Source organism: Bos mutus, chromosome 3 (genome assembly GCF_027580195.1).
Source record: "Bos mutus isolate GX-2022 chromosome 3, NWIPB_WYAK_1.1, whole genome shotgun sequence".
NCBI classification, from domain to species: domain Eukaryota; kingdom Metazoa; phylum Chordata; class Mammalia; order Artiodactyla; family Bovidae; genus Bos; species Bos mutus.
This window is the reverse complement of record NC_091619.1, coordinates 92,303,895-92,318,276: the sequence shown is the minus strand read 5'-3', so window position 1 is coordinate 92,318,276 and position 14,382 is coordinate 92,303,895. Positions and strand designations below refer to the sequence as shown.

General features: G+C 40.4%; 1 protein-coding gene across 2 annotated transcripts in view; it reads right to left on the bottom strand.

The window, feature by feature from the left end:
* The window catches only part of NRDC (nardilysin convertase), a 97,203-nt gene extending 87,228 nt beyond the window's left edge, over nt 1-9,975 (bottom strand). Inside the window, exon 1 of one of the 2 annotated variants that reach the window (XM_005894727.2) lies at nt 9,470-9,975. In XM_005894727.2, the coding sequence (XP_005894789.1) occupies nt 9,470-9,810 (341 nt within the window). In that variant the 5' untranslated portion in view covers nt 9,811-9,975. The remainder of the gene's footprint in view (nt 1-9,469) is intronic. The other variant, XM_005894728.3, reaches the window with a different exon arrangement.
* Nucleotides 9,976-14,382: the final 4,407 nt, after the last annotated feature.

Sequence of the window (14,382 nt, the reverse complement as noted above, 5' to 3'; positions counted from 1 at the left end):
ATACAGATCACTTAAGAAAAAGCAGAAGAAATTTCCTGGAGATATGATTAACATTTCAAAAAAGCTTAAAACAAATTACACAGAGAAGTACAATTCCACAGGCTATTATGTGAACCGTGAACTTCCTGATGTTCAAGCTGGTTTTAGAAAAGGCAGAGAAACCAGAGATCAAATTGCCAACATCTGCTGGATCATGGAAAAAGCAAGAGAGTTCCAGAAAAACATCTATTTCTGCTTTATTGACTATGCCAAAGCCTTTGACTGTGTGGATCACAATAAACTGTGGAAAATTCTGAAAGAGATGGGAATACCAGACCACCTGATCTGCCTCTTGAGAAATTTGTATGCAGGTCAGGAAGCAACAGTTAGAACTGGACATGGAACAACAGACTGGTTCCAAATAGGAAAAGGAGTTCATCAAGGCTGTATATTGTCACCCTGTTTATTTAACTTATATGCAGAATACATCATGAGAAACGCTGGACTAGAAGAAACACAAGCTGGAACCAAGATTGCAGGGAGAAATATCAATAACCTCAGATATGCAGATGACACCACCCTTATGGCAGAAAGTGAAGAGGAACTCAAAAGCCTCTTGATGAAATTGAAAGTGGAGAGTGAAAAAGTTGACTTAAAGCTCAACATTCAGAAAACGAAGATCATGGCATCTGGTCCCACCACTTCATGGGAAATAGATGGGGAAATAGTGAAACAGTGTCAGACTTTATTTTTCTGGGCTCCAAAATCACTACAAAAAAAACCAAAAAAACAAAATCACTACAGATGGTGACTGCAGCCATGAAATTAAAAGACGCTTACTCCTTGGAAGGAAAGTTATGACCAACCTAGATAGCATGTTCAAAAGCAGAGACATTACTTTGCCAACAAAGGTCCGTCTAGTCAAGGCTATGGTTTTTCCTGTGGTCATGTTTGGATGTGAGAGTTGGACTGTGAAGAAGGCTGAGCGCCGAAGAATTGATGCTTTTGAACTGTGGTGTTGGAGAAGACTCTTGAGAGTCCCTTGGACTGCAAGGAGATCCAACCAGTCCATTCTGAAGGAGATCAGCCCTGGGATTTCTTTGGAAGGAATGATGCTAAAGCTGAAACTCCAGTACTTTGGCCACCCCATGCGAAGAGTTGACTCATTGGAAAAGACTCTGATGCTGGGAGGGATTGGGGGCAGGAGGAGAAGGGGACGACAGAGGATGAGATGGCTGGATGGCATCACTGACTCGATGGACGTGAGTCTGAGTGAACTCCGGGAGTTGGTGATGGACAGGGAGGCCTGGCATGCTGCGATTCATGGGGTCGCAAAGAGTCGCACACGACTGAGCGACTGATCTGATCTGATCTGATTAGTTAATGCAGATTGGTAAACAATTATTTCAAGGTGTTATTTTCAACAAAATATTCTAATCAAGTCCACATCTGGTACTTAATCACACATTCAAAAGATAAATTATTATACGATGGATGTGAACTATAATGGATCATGTTTAAAGTCCCAGTGAAATACACTGAAAGGCAGGATTAATTCTGTCTGGAAAGGCTTCACAGAGATAATATTTGAGCAGGTCCTGGAAGGATAATTCAGCTCTTCTGCTGCACATACCTCCTGTCTACTTCTGGTTACAAAATTCAGAGAATTTAACTTTGGGATGGGTAAATCTTTAAAAACCATCTAGTATCTAGGTTTCCCAACTTTATTTTAAAGTAACAAAATCTTTCCTTTAAAAGTCTAACTGAAAACTTTAGTATATAGAACAGATAAACGTGGACCTGCTCTTTTGAAAGAAGAAGTTATTGGAAAACATTGCTAGTCTTAACCCCCTTCACTTTAAAATAAGAAAACTGAGACACTAAGAAGGACAATGATTTGACAAAAGACCACAAAAATGTAATAAAAAAAAAGACCACAAAAATGTAGAACTGCCACAACTACTCAAAGAATACCTTTTAAGCATTATCTTCTCTTTGAAGTCTTTTACTAACTTTCTCCCCAGGTTGAGTTTTACTTCTCATTTTATTCCTTGCTATACCCAGCACATGCTTCTATTATGGTTTCTATAAAACTCTGGTGCTCTAATTATATCGTTCTAATGTGTCTATGTCCCTCTACTATACTGCAAACTCCCTGAAGGCAGGGACTGTCTTAATCATCTTTATATACCCAGTACCCAGAATAAGACTCTTGAGAGTCCCTTGGACTGCAAGGAGATCCAACCAGTCCATTCTGAAGGAGATCAGCCCTGGGATTTCTTTGGAAAGAATGATGCTAAAGCTGAAACTCCAGTACTTTGGCCACCTCATGCGAAGAGTTGACTCACTGGAAAAGACTGATGCTGGGAGGGACTGGGGGCAGGAGGAGAAGGGGACGACAGAAGATGAGATGGCTGGATGGCATCACTGACTCGATGGACGTGAGTCTGAGTGAACTCCGGGAGCTGGTGATGGACAGGGAGGCCTGGGGTGCTGCGATTCATGGGGTCACAAAGAGTTGGACACAACTGAGCGACTGAACTGACTGACTGACCCAGAATAAAATATCATTTATTAAGTTATATTCAACCACGTTTCAGAAGAGATTTAAAGATATCTCAATGCATAGCACACTGTAAGACTTTAGCATTTTTCAAACGAATTTGCCAAAAATGAGGTCATTAAATGAATATATTGAAAGCAATTAGAACAATATCTGACACAGAGTACTTTCTATAAACATTACCTAATATTATGTAAGTTTATATAGAAAAAAACAAAACAAAACCTGAAGCTATTATTTAATCTGGATGGCAAAAACTAAATAACTTTTCTCAAAGTTTCAACTAGCTCTAATATAACCACATTTTTGATGAGAAGGAAGGAAAATCTGGTCTATTCATAAAGACCTATCGCCTGGGAAAAACAGTATAAAGAGCTGTGTTCTGTTAATCTCTAGACTTAGACTGAAGGAAGAAATTAGGCCTATCTTCAATTTAGGGCTTAAAACACTTCTTTCTCTACTTTAGTTTCAGTCACCTATACGCTGGGGGTGATGGGGAGTGAAAAAGATTATCTCTAAGGTTCTTTCTGGCTCTAACAATGTAGGGGCATAAAACAAATTAAAAATCAGAGTGCTTCAGCTTCCAACTTAATATGAATAAAAACTTAATAAAAACCAGTAAATGGTGCATTGGATTTGGTGTCAGAAAGACAGGGTGTTCATATCAACTCTATAATTATTTAGGTGTGTAATTTTAAGAAAGAAGCAAACTCTCTGGATCTCAGTTTCCTCAACCTTTAAAATAAAGTTGGACAATATAATCTCTCTTTAAAATACATTATAAAAGGAGAAATTAACAATAACACAATAATAGTGGGAGACTTTAATACCCCACTTACACCTATGGATAGATCAACTAAACAGAAAATTAACAAGGAAACACAAACTTTAAACGATACAATAGACCAGTTAGACCTAATTGATACCTATAGGACATTTCATCCCAAAACAATGAATTTCACCTTTTTCTCAAGCGCACATGGAACCTTCTCCAGGATAGATCACATCCTGGGCCATAAAGCTAGCCTTGGTAAGTTCAAAAAAACAGAAATCATTCCAAGCATTTTTTCTGACCACAATGCAGTAAGATTAGATCTCAATTACAGGAGAAAAACTATTAAAAATTCCAACATATGGAGGCTGAACAACACACTGCTGAATAACCAACAAATCACAGAAGAAATCAAAAAAGAAATCAAAATTTGCATAGAAACGAATGAAAATGAAAACACAACAACCCAAAACCTGTGGGACACGGTAAAAGCAGTCCTAAGGGGAAAGTTCATAGCAATACAGGCACACCTCAAGAAACAAGAAAAAGTCAAATAAATAACCTAACTCTACACCTAAAGCAACTAGAAAAGGAAGAAATGAAGAACCCCAGGGTTAGTAGAAGGAAAGAAATCTTAAAAATTAGAGCAGAAATAAATGCAAAAGAAATAAAAGAGACCATAGCAAAAATCAACAAAACCAAAAGCTGGTTCTTTGAAAGGATAAATAAAATTGACAAACCATTAGCCAGACTCATCAAGAAACAAAGGGAGAAAAATCAAATCAACAAAATTAGAAAAAATGAAATGGAGAGATCACAACAGACAACACAGAAATACAAAGGATCATAAGAGACTACTATCAACAATTATATGCCAATAAAATGGACAACGTGGAAGAAATGGACAAATTCTTAGAAAAGTACAACTTTCCAAAACTCGACCAGGAAGAAATAGAAAATCTTAACAGACCCATCACAAGCACGGAAATTGAAACTGTAATCAAAAATCTTCCAGCAAACAAAAGCCTGGTCCAGACGGCTTCACAGCTGAATTCTACCAAAAATTTAGAGAAGAGCTAACACCTATCCTGCTCAAACTCTTCCAGAAAATTGCAGAGGAAGGTAAACTTCCAAACTCATTCTATGAGGCCACCATCACCCTAATACCAAAACCTGACAAAGATGCCACAAAAAAAGAAAACTACAGGCCAATATCACTGATGAACATAGATGCAAAAATCCTTAACAAAATTCTAGCAATCAGAATCCAACAACACATTAAAAAGATCATACACCATGATCAAGTGGGCTTTATCCCAGGGATGCAAGGATTCTTCAATATCCGCAAATCAATCAATGTAATACACCACATTAACAAATTGAAAAATAAAAACCATATGATTATCTCAATAGATGCAGAGAAAGCCTTTGACAAAATTCAACATCCATTTATGATAAAAACTCTCCAGAAAGCAGGAATAGAAGGAACATACCTCAACATAATAAAAGCTATATATGACAAACCCACAGCAAACATTATCCTCAATGGTGAAAAATTGAAAGCATTTCCTCTAAAGTCAGGAACAAGACAAGGGTGCCCACTTTCACCATTACTATTCAACATAGTTTTGGAAGTTTTGGCCACAGCAATCAGAGCAGAAAAAGAAATAAAAGGAATCCAAATTGGAAAAGAAGAAGTAAAACTCTCACTATTTGCAGATGACATGATCCTCTACATAGAAAACCCTAAAGACTCCACCAGAAAATTACTAGAAATAATCAATGACTATAGTAAAGTTGCAGGATATAAAATCAACACACAGAAATCCCTTGCATTCCTATACACTAATAATGAGAAAACAGAAAGAGAAATTAAGGAAACAATTCCATTCACCATTGCAAATTAAAAAGAATAAAATACTTAGGAATATATCTACCTAAAGAAACTAAAGACCTATATATAGAAAACTATAAAACACTGGTGAAAGAAATCAAAGAGGACACTAATAGATGGAGAAATATACCATGTTCATGGATTGGAAGAATCAATATAGAGAAAATGAGTATACTACCCAAAGCAATTTATAGATTCAACGCAATCCCTATCAAGCTACCAACAGTATTCTTCACAGAGCTAGAACAAATAATTTCACAATTTGTATGGAAATACAAAAAACCTCGAATAGCCAAAGCGATCTTGAGAAAGAAGAATGGAACTGGAGGAATCAACCTACCTGACTTCAGGCTCTACTACAAAGCCACAGTTATCAAGACAGTATGGTACTGGCACAAAGACAGAAATATTGATCAATGGAATAAAATAGAAAGCCCAGAGATAAATCCACGCACATATGGACACCTTATCTTTGACAAAGGAGGCAAGAATATACAATGGATTAAAGACAATCTCTTTAACAAGTGGTGCTGGGAAATCTGGTCAACCACTTGTAAAAGAATGAAACTGGACCACTTTCTAACACCATATACAAAAATAAACTCAAAATGGATTAAAGATCTCAACGTAAGACCAGAAACTATAAAACTCCTAGAGGAGAACATAGGCAAAACACTCTCCGACATACATCACAGCAGGATCCTCTATGACCCACCTCCCAGAATATTGGAAATAAAAGCAAAAATAAACAAATGGGACCTAATTAACCTTAAAAGCTTCTGCACATCAAAGGAAACTATTAGCAAGGTGAAAAGACAGCCTTCAGAATGGGAGAAAATAATAGCAAATGAAGCAATCGACAAACAACTAATCTCAAAAATATACAAGCAACTCCTACAGCTCAACTCCAGAAAAATAAACGACCCAATCAAAAAATGGGCCCAAGAACTAAATAGACATTTCTCCAAAGAAGACATACAGATGGCTAACAAACACATGAAAAGATGCTCAACATCACTCATTATCAGAGAAATGCAAATCAAAACCACTATGAGGTACCATTTCACACCAGTCAGAATGGCTGCGATCCAAAAGTCTACAAATAATAAATGCTGGAGAGGGTGTGGAGAAAAGGGAACCCTCTTACACTGTTGGTGGGAATGCAAACTAGTACAGCCACTATGGAGAACAGTGTGGAGATTCCTTAAAAAACTGGAAATAGAACTGCCTTATGATCCAGCAACCCCACTGCTGGGCATACACACTGAGGAAACCAGAAGGGAAAGAGACACGTGTACCCCAATGTTCATCGCAGCACTGTTTATAACAGCCAAGACATGGAAGCAACCTAGATGTCCATCAGCAGATGAATGGATAAGAAAGCTGTGGTACATATACACAATGGAGTATTACTCAGCCATTAAAAAGAATACATTTGAATCAGTTCTAATGAGGTGGATGAAACTGGAGCCTATTATACAGAGTGAAGTAAGCCAGAAGGAAAAACATAAATACAGTATACTAACGCATATATATGGAATTTAGAAAGATGGTAACAATAACCCGATTATGCGAGACAGCAAAAGAGACACTGATGTATAGAACAGTCTTATGGACTCTGTGGGAGAGGGAGAGGGTGGGAAGATTTGGGAGAATGGCAATGAAACATGTAAAATATCATGTAGGAAACGAGTTGCCAGTCCAGGTTCGATGCACGATGCTGGATGCTTGGGGCTGGTGCACTGGGACGGCCCAGAGGGATGGTATGGGGAGGGAGGAGGGAGGAGGGTTCGGGATGGGGAACACATGTATACCTGTGGCAGATTCATTTTGATATTTGGCAAAACTAATACAATTATGTAAAGTTTAAAAATAAAATAAAATTAGAAAAAAAAAATTTTTTAGGGTAAAACAAAGACCTTTGTTTAAGGAATGTGGTTATATGCTACACTTAGATGGGCTGAAAATAGACCTCATATGTTATTTAGGCAGGGATGATGCTCTGTTTGGGGATTCCCAGGTGGCTCAGTGGTAGAGAATACGCCTGCAATGCAGGAGACTTGGGTTTGATCCCAGGGTTGGGAACATCCCTTGTAGAAGAAAATGGCAACCCACTCCAGTATTGTTGTCTGGGAAGTCCCATGGACAGAGAAGACTGGCGGGCTAGGGTCACAGGGTCTCAAAGAGTCGGACATCAACATAGCCACTGAGCATGCACACACACGCACAGTGCTCTACTGAAAATATCACAAAGTGTTTTGGGGTGAAAGGATACCCAGAAAACACTCTAAACCATTATCCAAATCAGTTGATGATAAAAAATAAATTCTTTATAGAGAAAACAATATCTCTGATATTTCAGTGGCAGCCGCATTCTGTGAACTGCTGTTTATATTTCTTTAAATAGCAGCATTATTAGGAGGAGATAGAAATTATAAATCACCTCTGCCATTTTACAGTTATTGGAGTATACACAATATCCATACATGTAAAAAAGAAAAGGGTACTACAAAAGTATTAATGCACAGGGTCAGGATTAAAGGTAGCAACCTCTTGTGATCGATATTGTTAACTTTTGTCCTTTAAAAAATTGTGGTAGAAATATATACAACAGAATATGTACTCTTTCAACCATGGTAAGTGTACAATTCAGTGTGAATACATTCACAGTGTTTGATGTTGTTACATTTTTAAAATTAAAACTTTGGAACTAATTGCTTTCAAATCAAAATTTTGTGTTCCTATCTACTGGCTGAAGGAAAGGATGGAAAAACAAGATTAAAAAAGTGGATATGAGATTGAGGAATAAACAAAGTTGATTACAATTTAAAAAAATAAATAAATAAAATACATTATAGTCATGGCATTCTATGGAATAAGTTACATGTGAAGAAAATATTTAGGTGGGGATTGTTATTACAGATGTTTAGAGGATTATGGTATAAACCAAAAATTGGAAAATTCAGGATTGGGAGAAATCTTACAAGTCTTCTCTGACTCACCCAAATGAGACTCAAGATCCCTGAGAAACAACCCATGGAAATAAGTTACCTCATCTTAGGCCAACTCTAATACCTAAGTTCTTTTAGTGAAACTACATGATCCTTTAGTAACTTCCAGCCATTAGTTTTACCCCTTTCAATTACAGGCACCTCAAGCCATCTAAGGGGTCGCACAGAGTCAGACACGACTGAAGCGACTTAGCAGCAGCAGCAGCAAGTAGTTGTGGATAGTGACACTATGCCCCTTACGTATCCTCTTCAGAATTAAAATCCCCAGCTCCTTCAACCTTTCCTCAAATATAATACCAAGTGTCCCTGACCATCCAGCCTGCCTTCCTCAGAAAAACCCCATTCTTGAATAGGATGGAAGAAAAAAGTAAAAACAGAGCTACCATATGACCCTACAATCCCACTCCTGGGCATATATCCAGAGAAAAACATGGTCTGAAAAGATACTTGCACTTCCAGTGTTCACTGCAACACCGTTTACAACAGCCAAGACACAGAAGCAACCTAAATGTCCATGGACAGAGGAATGGATAAAAGACGTAGTACACACACACAATGGAATATTACTCAACCATTAAAAAGAGTGAAATAATGGACCTAGAGAGTGTCATACTGAGTGAAGTCAGAGAAGGAGAAATACCATATGATATCCCTCATATACGGAATCTTAAAAAAAAAAAATACAAATGAACTTAAAAAACCTGAAACTCATAGGCTTAGAAAACGAATTTATGGCTGACTGGTGGAAAAAGGGAATTTGGGAAAGTCAGGTACATACTGCTATAGTTAAAATGGATAACCAACAAGATATTGGATAGCACATGGAACTCTGCTCAACATTATGTGGCAGCCTGGATAAGCGAGCGTTTTGGAGGAGAACGGATACATGCATTTGTATGGCTGAATTCCTTGTTTGTTCACTTGAAACTACTACAACACTGTTAATCCGCTATACCCCAATACAAAATAAGAAGTTTAAAAAAAAAAAGGAAAGAAAAACCTCCATTCTTGCCTGAGAGAATGTCAAAACTACTCGAACAAACCCTCCCCATTCTAACTTCCTGATTCCCGGTGGAACCCAACATCTCCCCCTCTTAGAGCTGACACCACATAGATGCCCCTAACTGCCCTTGCCACCTCCATCCAAGCAAGTTTTTGGCGTGGGAAATAGTGCCCCTGATGCTCCTTCGGAAGATTAGGATAAAAGAAGTGACCACAGCGGGAACAGAGACGCCCGCCTCCTCCCTTACCGGTATTGCTTGGGGTCGCTGGGAGACTTAATGATCTCAGGGTCTCCGGCATTATTGACAGGCCCCCTCCGTCCCTCCTCCTCAGATTCATCGGCTCCCAGACGGGCAACCCGGCCGCTCTCGCCCAAATCTTGTCCATTGGGCTGCAGGTCAGGGCAGCTGCAGGTGGACTTCGCCTTGTTCCTTCCAGGCATGGTCAGTGTAGGAAAGTGTCTGGCAGCCGCCGAGTCTTCACACCGACCCCGCGCTTCTATTCTCGAAAGCGCCGCGAGCTCCCGCCCGGCCTCACACAACTTCCTCCCGGTGGCACAGACTGCAGCAACCGCGACTCTCCTCAGCATTCACTACCAAGACGGAACGCTGGGCATGCCGTTCCCTAGGGTCCACCTCCTCCTCCTACTCCTCCAGCCGCTCCTCCTCCTCCGCGTTCCAGAGGCGGTGGCCGCCGGCGCTGTTGCTGCCGCAGCCGCTGAGGTGGACAGGCCTGAACCCCTCCCCCAATCCGGTCTCCCTCAAGCCAACTTCCCTCATCCCCCCCACCCTCCAGACCGTCGATGACGCAACTGATGTTAGCCAATCATAAGGCAAGAGAGCAGTCACGCGCAAGTAACCAACCAATAGGAACAGGGAATAAAAAAAGGAGCCAGAGACCGGGCCGGATTCTCAAAGCACCCAGCGAGCTTTTCGAAACCAGAGGAAGGAGGGGCGAAGAAGAAGAGGCGGAGAGAGCGGCGCGTTGGCCGACGGGAGAAGGGCGCAGGACTGCTGCGCAGCGTTTATGACGTAAGCGTGGAGGGCGTTTGAGGTAGCAACTGAGTGGGCTCTGTGGCTCAGAGGAAAATATTCCCCTGAGGCGAAAACTGGTCAGCGAGTGGAGAAAATCCCCCAGCCTTTCCCCCACCATTTATGTCATATTTTGTGCATCCTGCTTCTCAAACCTGGGGTGGAGACTTTGGCAGTGACTCAGCACGTTAAAAGCAGAACGCCGGAAGTATTTTTCTGCCGCCGGATGGCAGCGGCATCTGGAGCTGAGCTGAACGATAGAAATAGTCATTTTGAGTCTCCTTTTTTGTAGCCTGCCAGACATTAGTGCTGCTCGCCTTCAAGGCCTAGAAAGTGCTTAAAAGACAGGTGTAGATGTGTTCACTCTATTGTGCGAAAACATTTTTTAGCTCCCTCGCAGGTGAGAGTTCACAGCGTTCAGTTCAGTTCAGTCGCTCAGTCCTGTCCGACTCTGCGACCCCATGAACCGCCGCACGCCAGGCCTCCCCTGTCCATCACCAACTCCCGGAGTCCACCCAAACCCATGTCCATCGAGTTGGTGATGCCATCCAGCCATCTCATCCTCTGTCGCCCCCTTGTCCTCCTGCCCTCAATCTTTTCCAGCATCAGGGTCTTTTCAGATGAGTCAGCTCTTCATATCAGGTGGTCAAAGTATTGGAGTTTCAGCTTCAACATCAGTCCTTCCAATGAGTATTCAGGACTGATTTCCTTTAGGACGGACTGGTTGGATCTCCTTGCAGTCCAAGGGACTCTCAAGAGACTTCTCCAACACCACAGTTCAAAAGCATCAATTCTTCTGTGCTCAGCTTTCTTTATAGTCCAACTCTCACAGTCGTACATGACCACTGGAAAAACTATAGCCTTGACCTTTGTTGGCAAAGTAATGTCTCTGCTTTTTGACATGCTGTCTAGGTTGGTCATAACTTTCCTTCCAATGAGTAAGCGTCTTTTAATTTCATGGCTGCACTCACCATCTCCAGTGATTTTTGGAGCCTGGAAAAATAAAGTCAGCCACTGTTTCCACTGTTTCCCCATCTATTTCCCATGAAGTGATGGGACCGGATGCCATGACCTTAGTTTTCTGAATGTTGAGCTTTAAGCCAACTTTTTCACTCATCAAGAGGCTCTTTAGTTCTTCTTACCTTTCTGCCATAAGGGTGGTGTCATCTGCATATCTGAGGTTATTGATATTTCTTCTGGCAATCTTGATTCCAGCTTGTGCTTCCTCCAGCCCACCGTTTCTCATGATGTACTCTGCATATAAGTTAAATAAGCAGGGTGACAATATACAGCCTGACGTACTCCTTTTTCTATTTGGAGCCAGTCTGTTGTTCGATGTCCAGTTCCAACTGTTGTTTCCTGACTGCATACAGGTTTCTCAAGAGGCAAGTCAGGTGGTCTGGTATTCACATCTCTTTCAGAATTTTCCACAGTTTATTGTGATCCACACAGTCAAAGTTGTTAAATTAGCCAACTTTTACTGAGCCTCCCTCTCGTGTCAGGCTTCTACCCTCAAGTCCTTTTTCCCAAAGGTTTTTGTGCTTTCAACAGCTTTTGGTAGGCAAAATGTAATTGAGACAGACATACTGGAAAATGCAACTGCCATACAATATATTAACTATGATATATGGATTCCTAGCACACCAAAGGAATAAATATGAATGAATGGAGAAACACTTGAAGCAAGGAGATTTATTGACGATTGTTGTAAGTCTCTAAATTTTTCTAGGTGTCCGCAGCTCCAGGCACAGGGAATACAGTCATAAACAAAACAAAAATCTTTGCCTTCTTGGAGCTTGAATTCAAAGGGGGAGAAACATAAAATCGATTTTTTTTTTTAAGTGAAAGCTATGACAATGCAGGTTAAATAAAAAGTTTGGAAGGAGAAGTGCAAAGATCCTACTTGAGTAGGAGATTATGAAACAACTAGGGCAGCAGATGAGATAAATTAATTGAAAAATATTGCTCGAATTTCCAGTTTATTTTCAAGAACCTATCATTTTTATAGTAAGTAACTCCACTAGATTGCCCTCCTTCAAAGCAGTGTTTTCCTTTCCCTTTATTACCAATTCCTAGCACAGCTTCCCAGCACATTGTAGTAAAATAGTCAGTGATATTTGTTGTTGAATAAATACCTGAAGTGACATGTCTCTTTAGAGGTACTGTGTTTTTTAAATTCTCCAAAGCAGTAACACATTACAAGTAATGATTCCCAAAACTGGGTTTGCCTCTTGGCGGTAGTTGTTCAGTCACTAAGTCTTGTGCAACTTTTTGAGACCAGGTGGACTTGCAGCACACCAGGCTTCTCTGTCCTTTATCTCTGGGAGTTTGTGCAAATTCATGTCCATTGAGTTGGTGATGCTATCTAACCATCTTATCCTCTGCCATCCCCTTCTCCTCCTGCCCTCAATCTTTCCCAGCATCTTCCAGTAAGCAGGCTCTTTGCATCAGGTAGCCAAAGTATTGGAGCTTTAGCATCAATCCTTCCAATGAATATTCAGCGTTGATTTCCTTTAGGATTGACTGGTGTGATCTCCTTGTTGTCGAAGGGACTCAGGAGTCTTCTCCAGCACCACAACTCTAAAGCATCAGTTCTTTAGCGCTCAGCCGCCTTTATGGTCCAACTCTCACAGGGAAGCCTGGCATGCTGCAGTTTCATGAAGTTGCAAAGAGTCAGAGGTGACTGAACAAGGACAACAAATGTCAAAAAACTGTATCTGGTTCTTTTCTTCAGGTTCTTTTACTCCAAGGACTCCTTGCCCTATATATATGTATATATATGTATATGTATATGTATATTTATATATATATATTACAGTAGGGAAGCTTCAAATTCAGACAATAATTGGAATTTTCTGACTAGAATCAAAGACCACATCCTAAAGTGTGACCTGTTTTTCCTTTTATAAAGAGACCTCTGAATCTTGCAGGTCACCAGACTATTACTATATATGTGTAGTAACAGGCTATTACTATATTACTATTGAAATATAGTAACAGTCTGTAATTAGGCATTCATTTATTCATTTAGCCAACAAAGTGAGCTCTAACATGTACCAAACACTGGGAATAGTAATGAACAAGAAGTTTTCTTGTTCTCTTGAAGCTTACAAGAGGATAAATTGGAAATGTGGAATGTTGATTCTAAGTTGAGTAAGAGTGCAGAGTTATCTATTTTACTTTAGTGTCTAAAATTTCCCTATTAATGATGCAGCATTGTCTTTACAACTCCTAACTGCCAGTAATATCCTTGAGAGAAATTTAAGCACCATTTTGTGAATGGATTTGTTCTGATTTCCCCCTCTTTGAATCACCCCATGGCCAACTTGAGATCACCATAAACCTGGGGTGGATGAAGACATTGCTAAATGTGGGAGGAAAGGCACAGAAAGAGGAAATAGGTAAAAAACATATTTACAGTTAAGTCCTGGGCCCACACTCTAGGCAATTATGCCTTTAGAGCTTTAGTTATTAATGTCCTACCCACTCCACATTTGGTAGCCTTGTATCTAGGTCAGGAAGTAGGCATATTCTTGTAGAATCTTCTGTTGTGAGACTAAATATATGCAAAACATACCAAGGAATTTGTGTGACTATAAAAATAGTTTTCTCCTGTACTGTAAGCATACTTCTAGGAATAATTTGGTGTTCAAACTTCAAAATAAGTTAAGAGTAACTCTAAAACATATGTGAACTGCTCATGCTCCTGTGTGTGTTTCAGTCATGTCTGACTCTGTAATCCCATGGACTGTAGCTGCCAGGCTCTCTGTGCATGGAATTTTCCAGGCAAGAATACTAGAGTGGGTTGCCATTTTCTCCTCCAGGGTCTCTTCCCATGCCAGAGATGAAACCCTTGTCTCTTGCATCTCCTGCATTGACAGGTGGATTCTTTACCACAAGTTGTGTGCGTGCATGCTCAGACATGTCAGTTGTGTCCAACTCTTTGCATCCCTATGGACTGTAGCCCTCCAGGCTCTTCTACCCATGGGATTCTCTGGGCAAGAATACTGGAATGGGTTGCCTTGCCCTCCTCCAAAGGATCTTCCTGACCCAGGGATTAAACCCACATTTCTTGCATGGCAGGTAGATTCTTTACCCACTGAGCCAACTGGGAAGCCCATTTATCACTA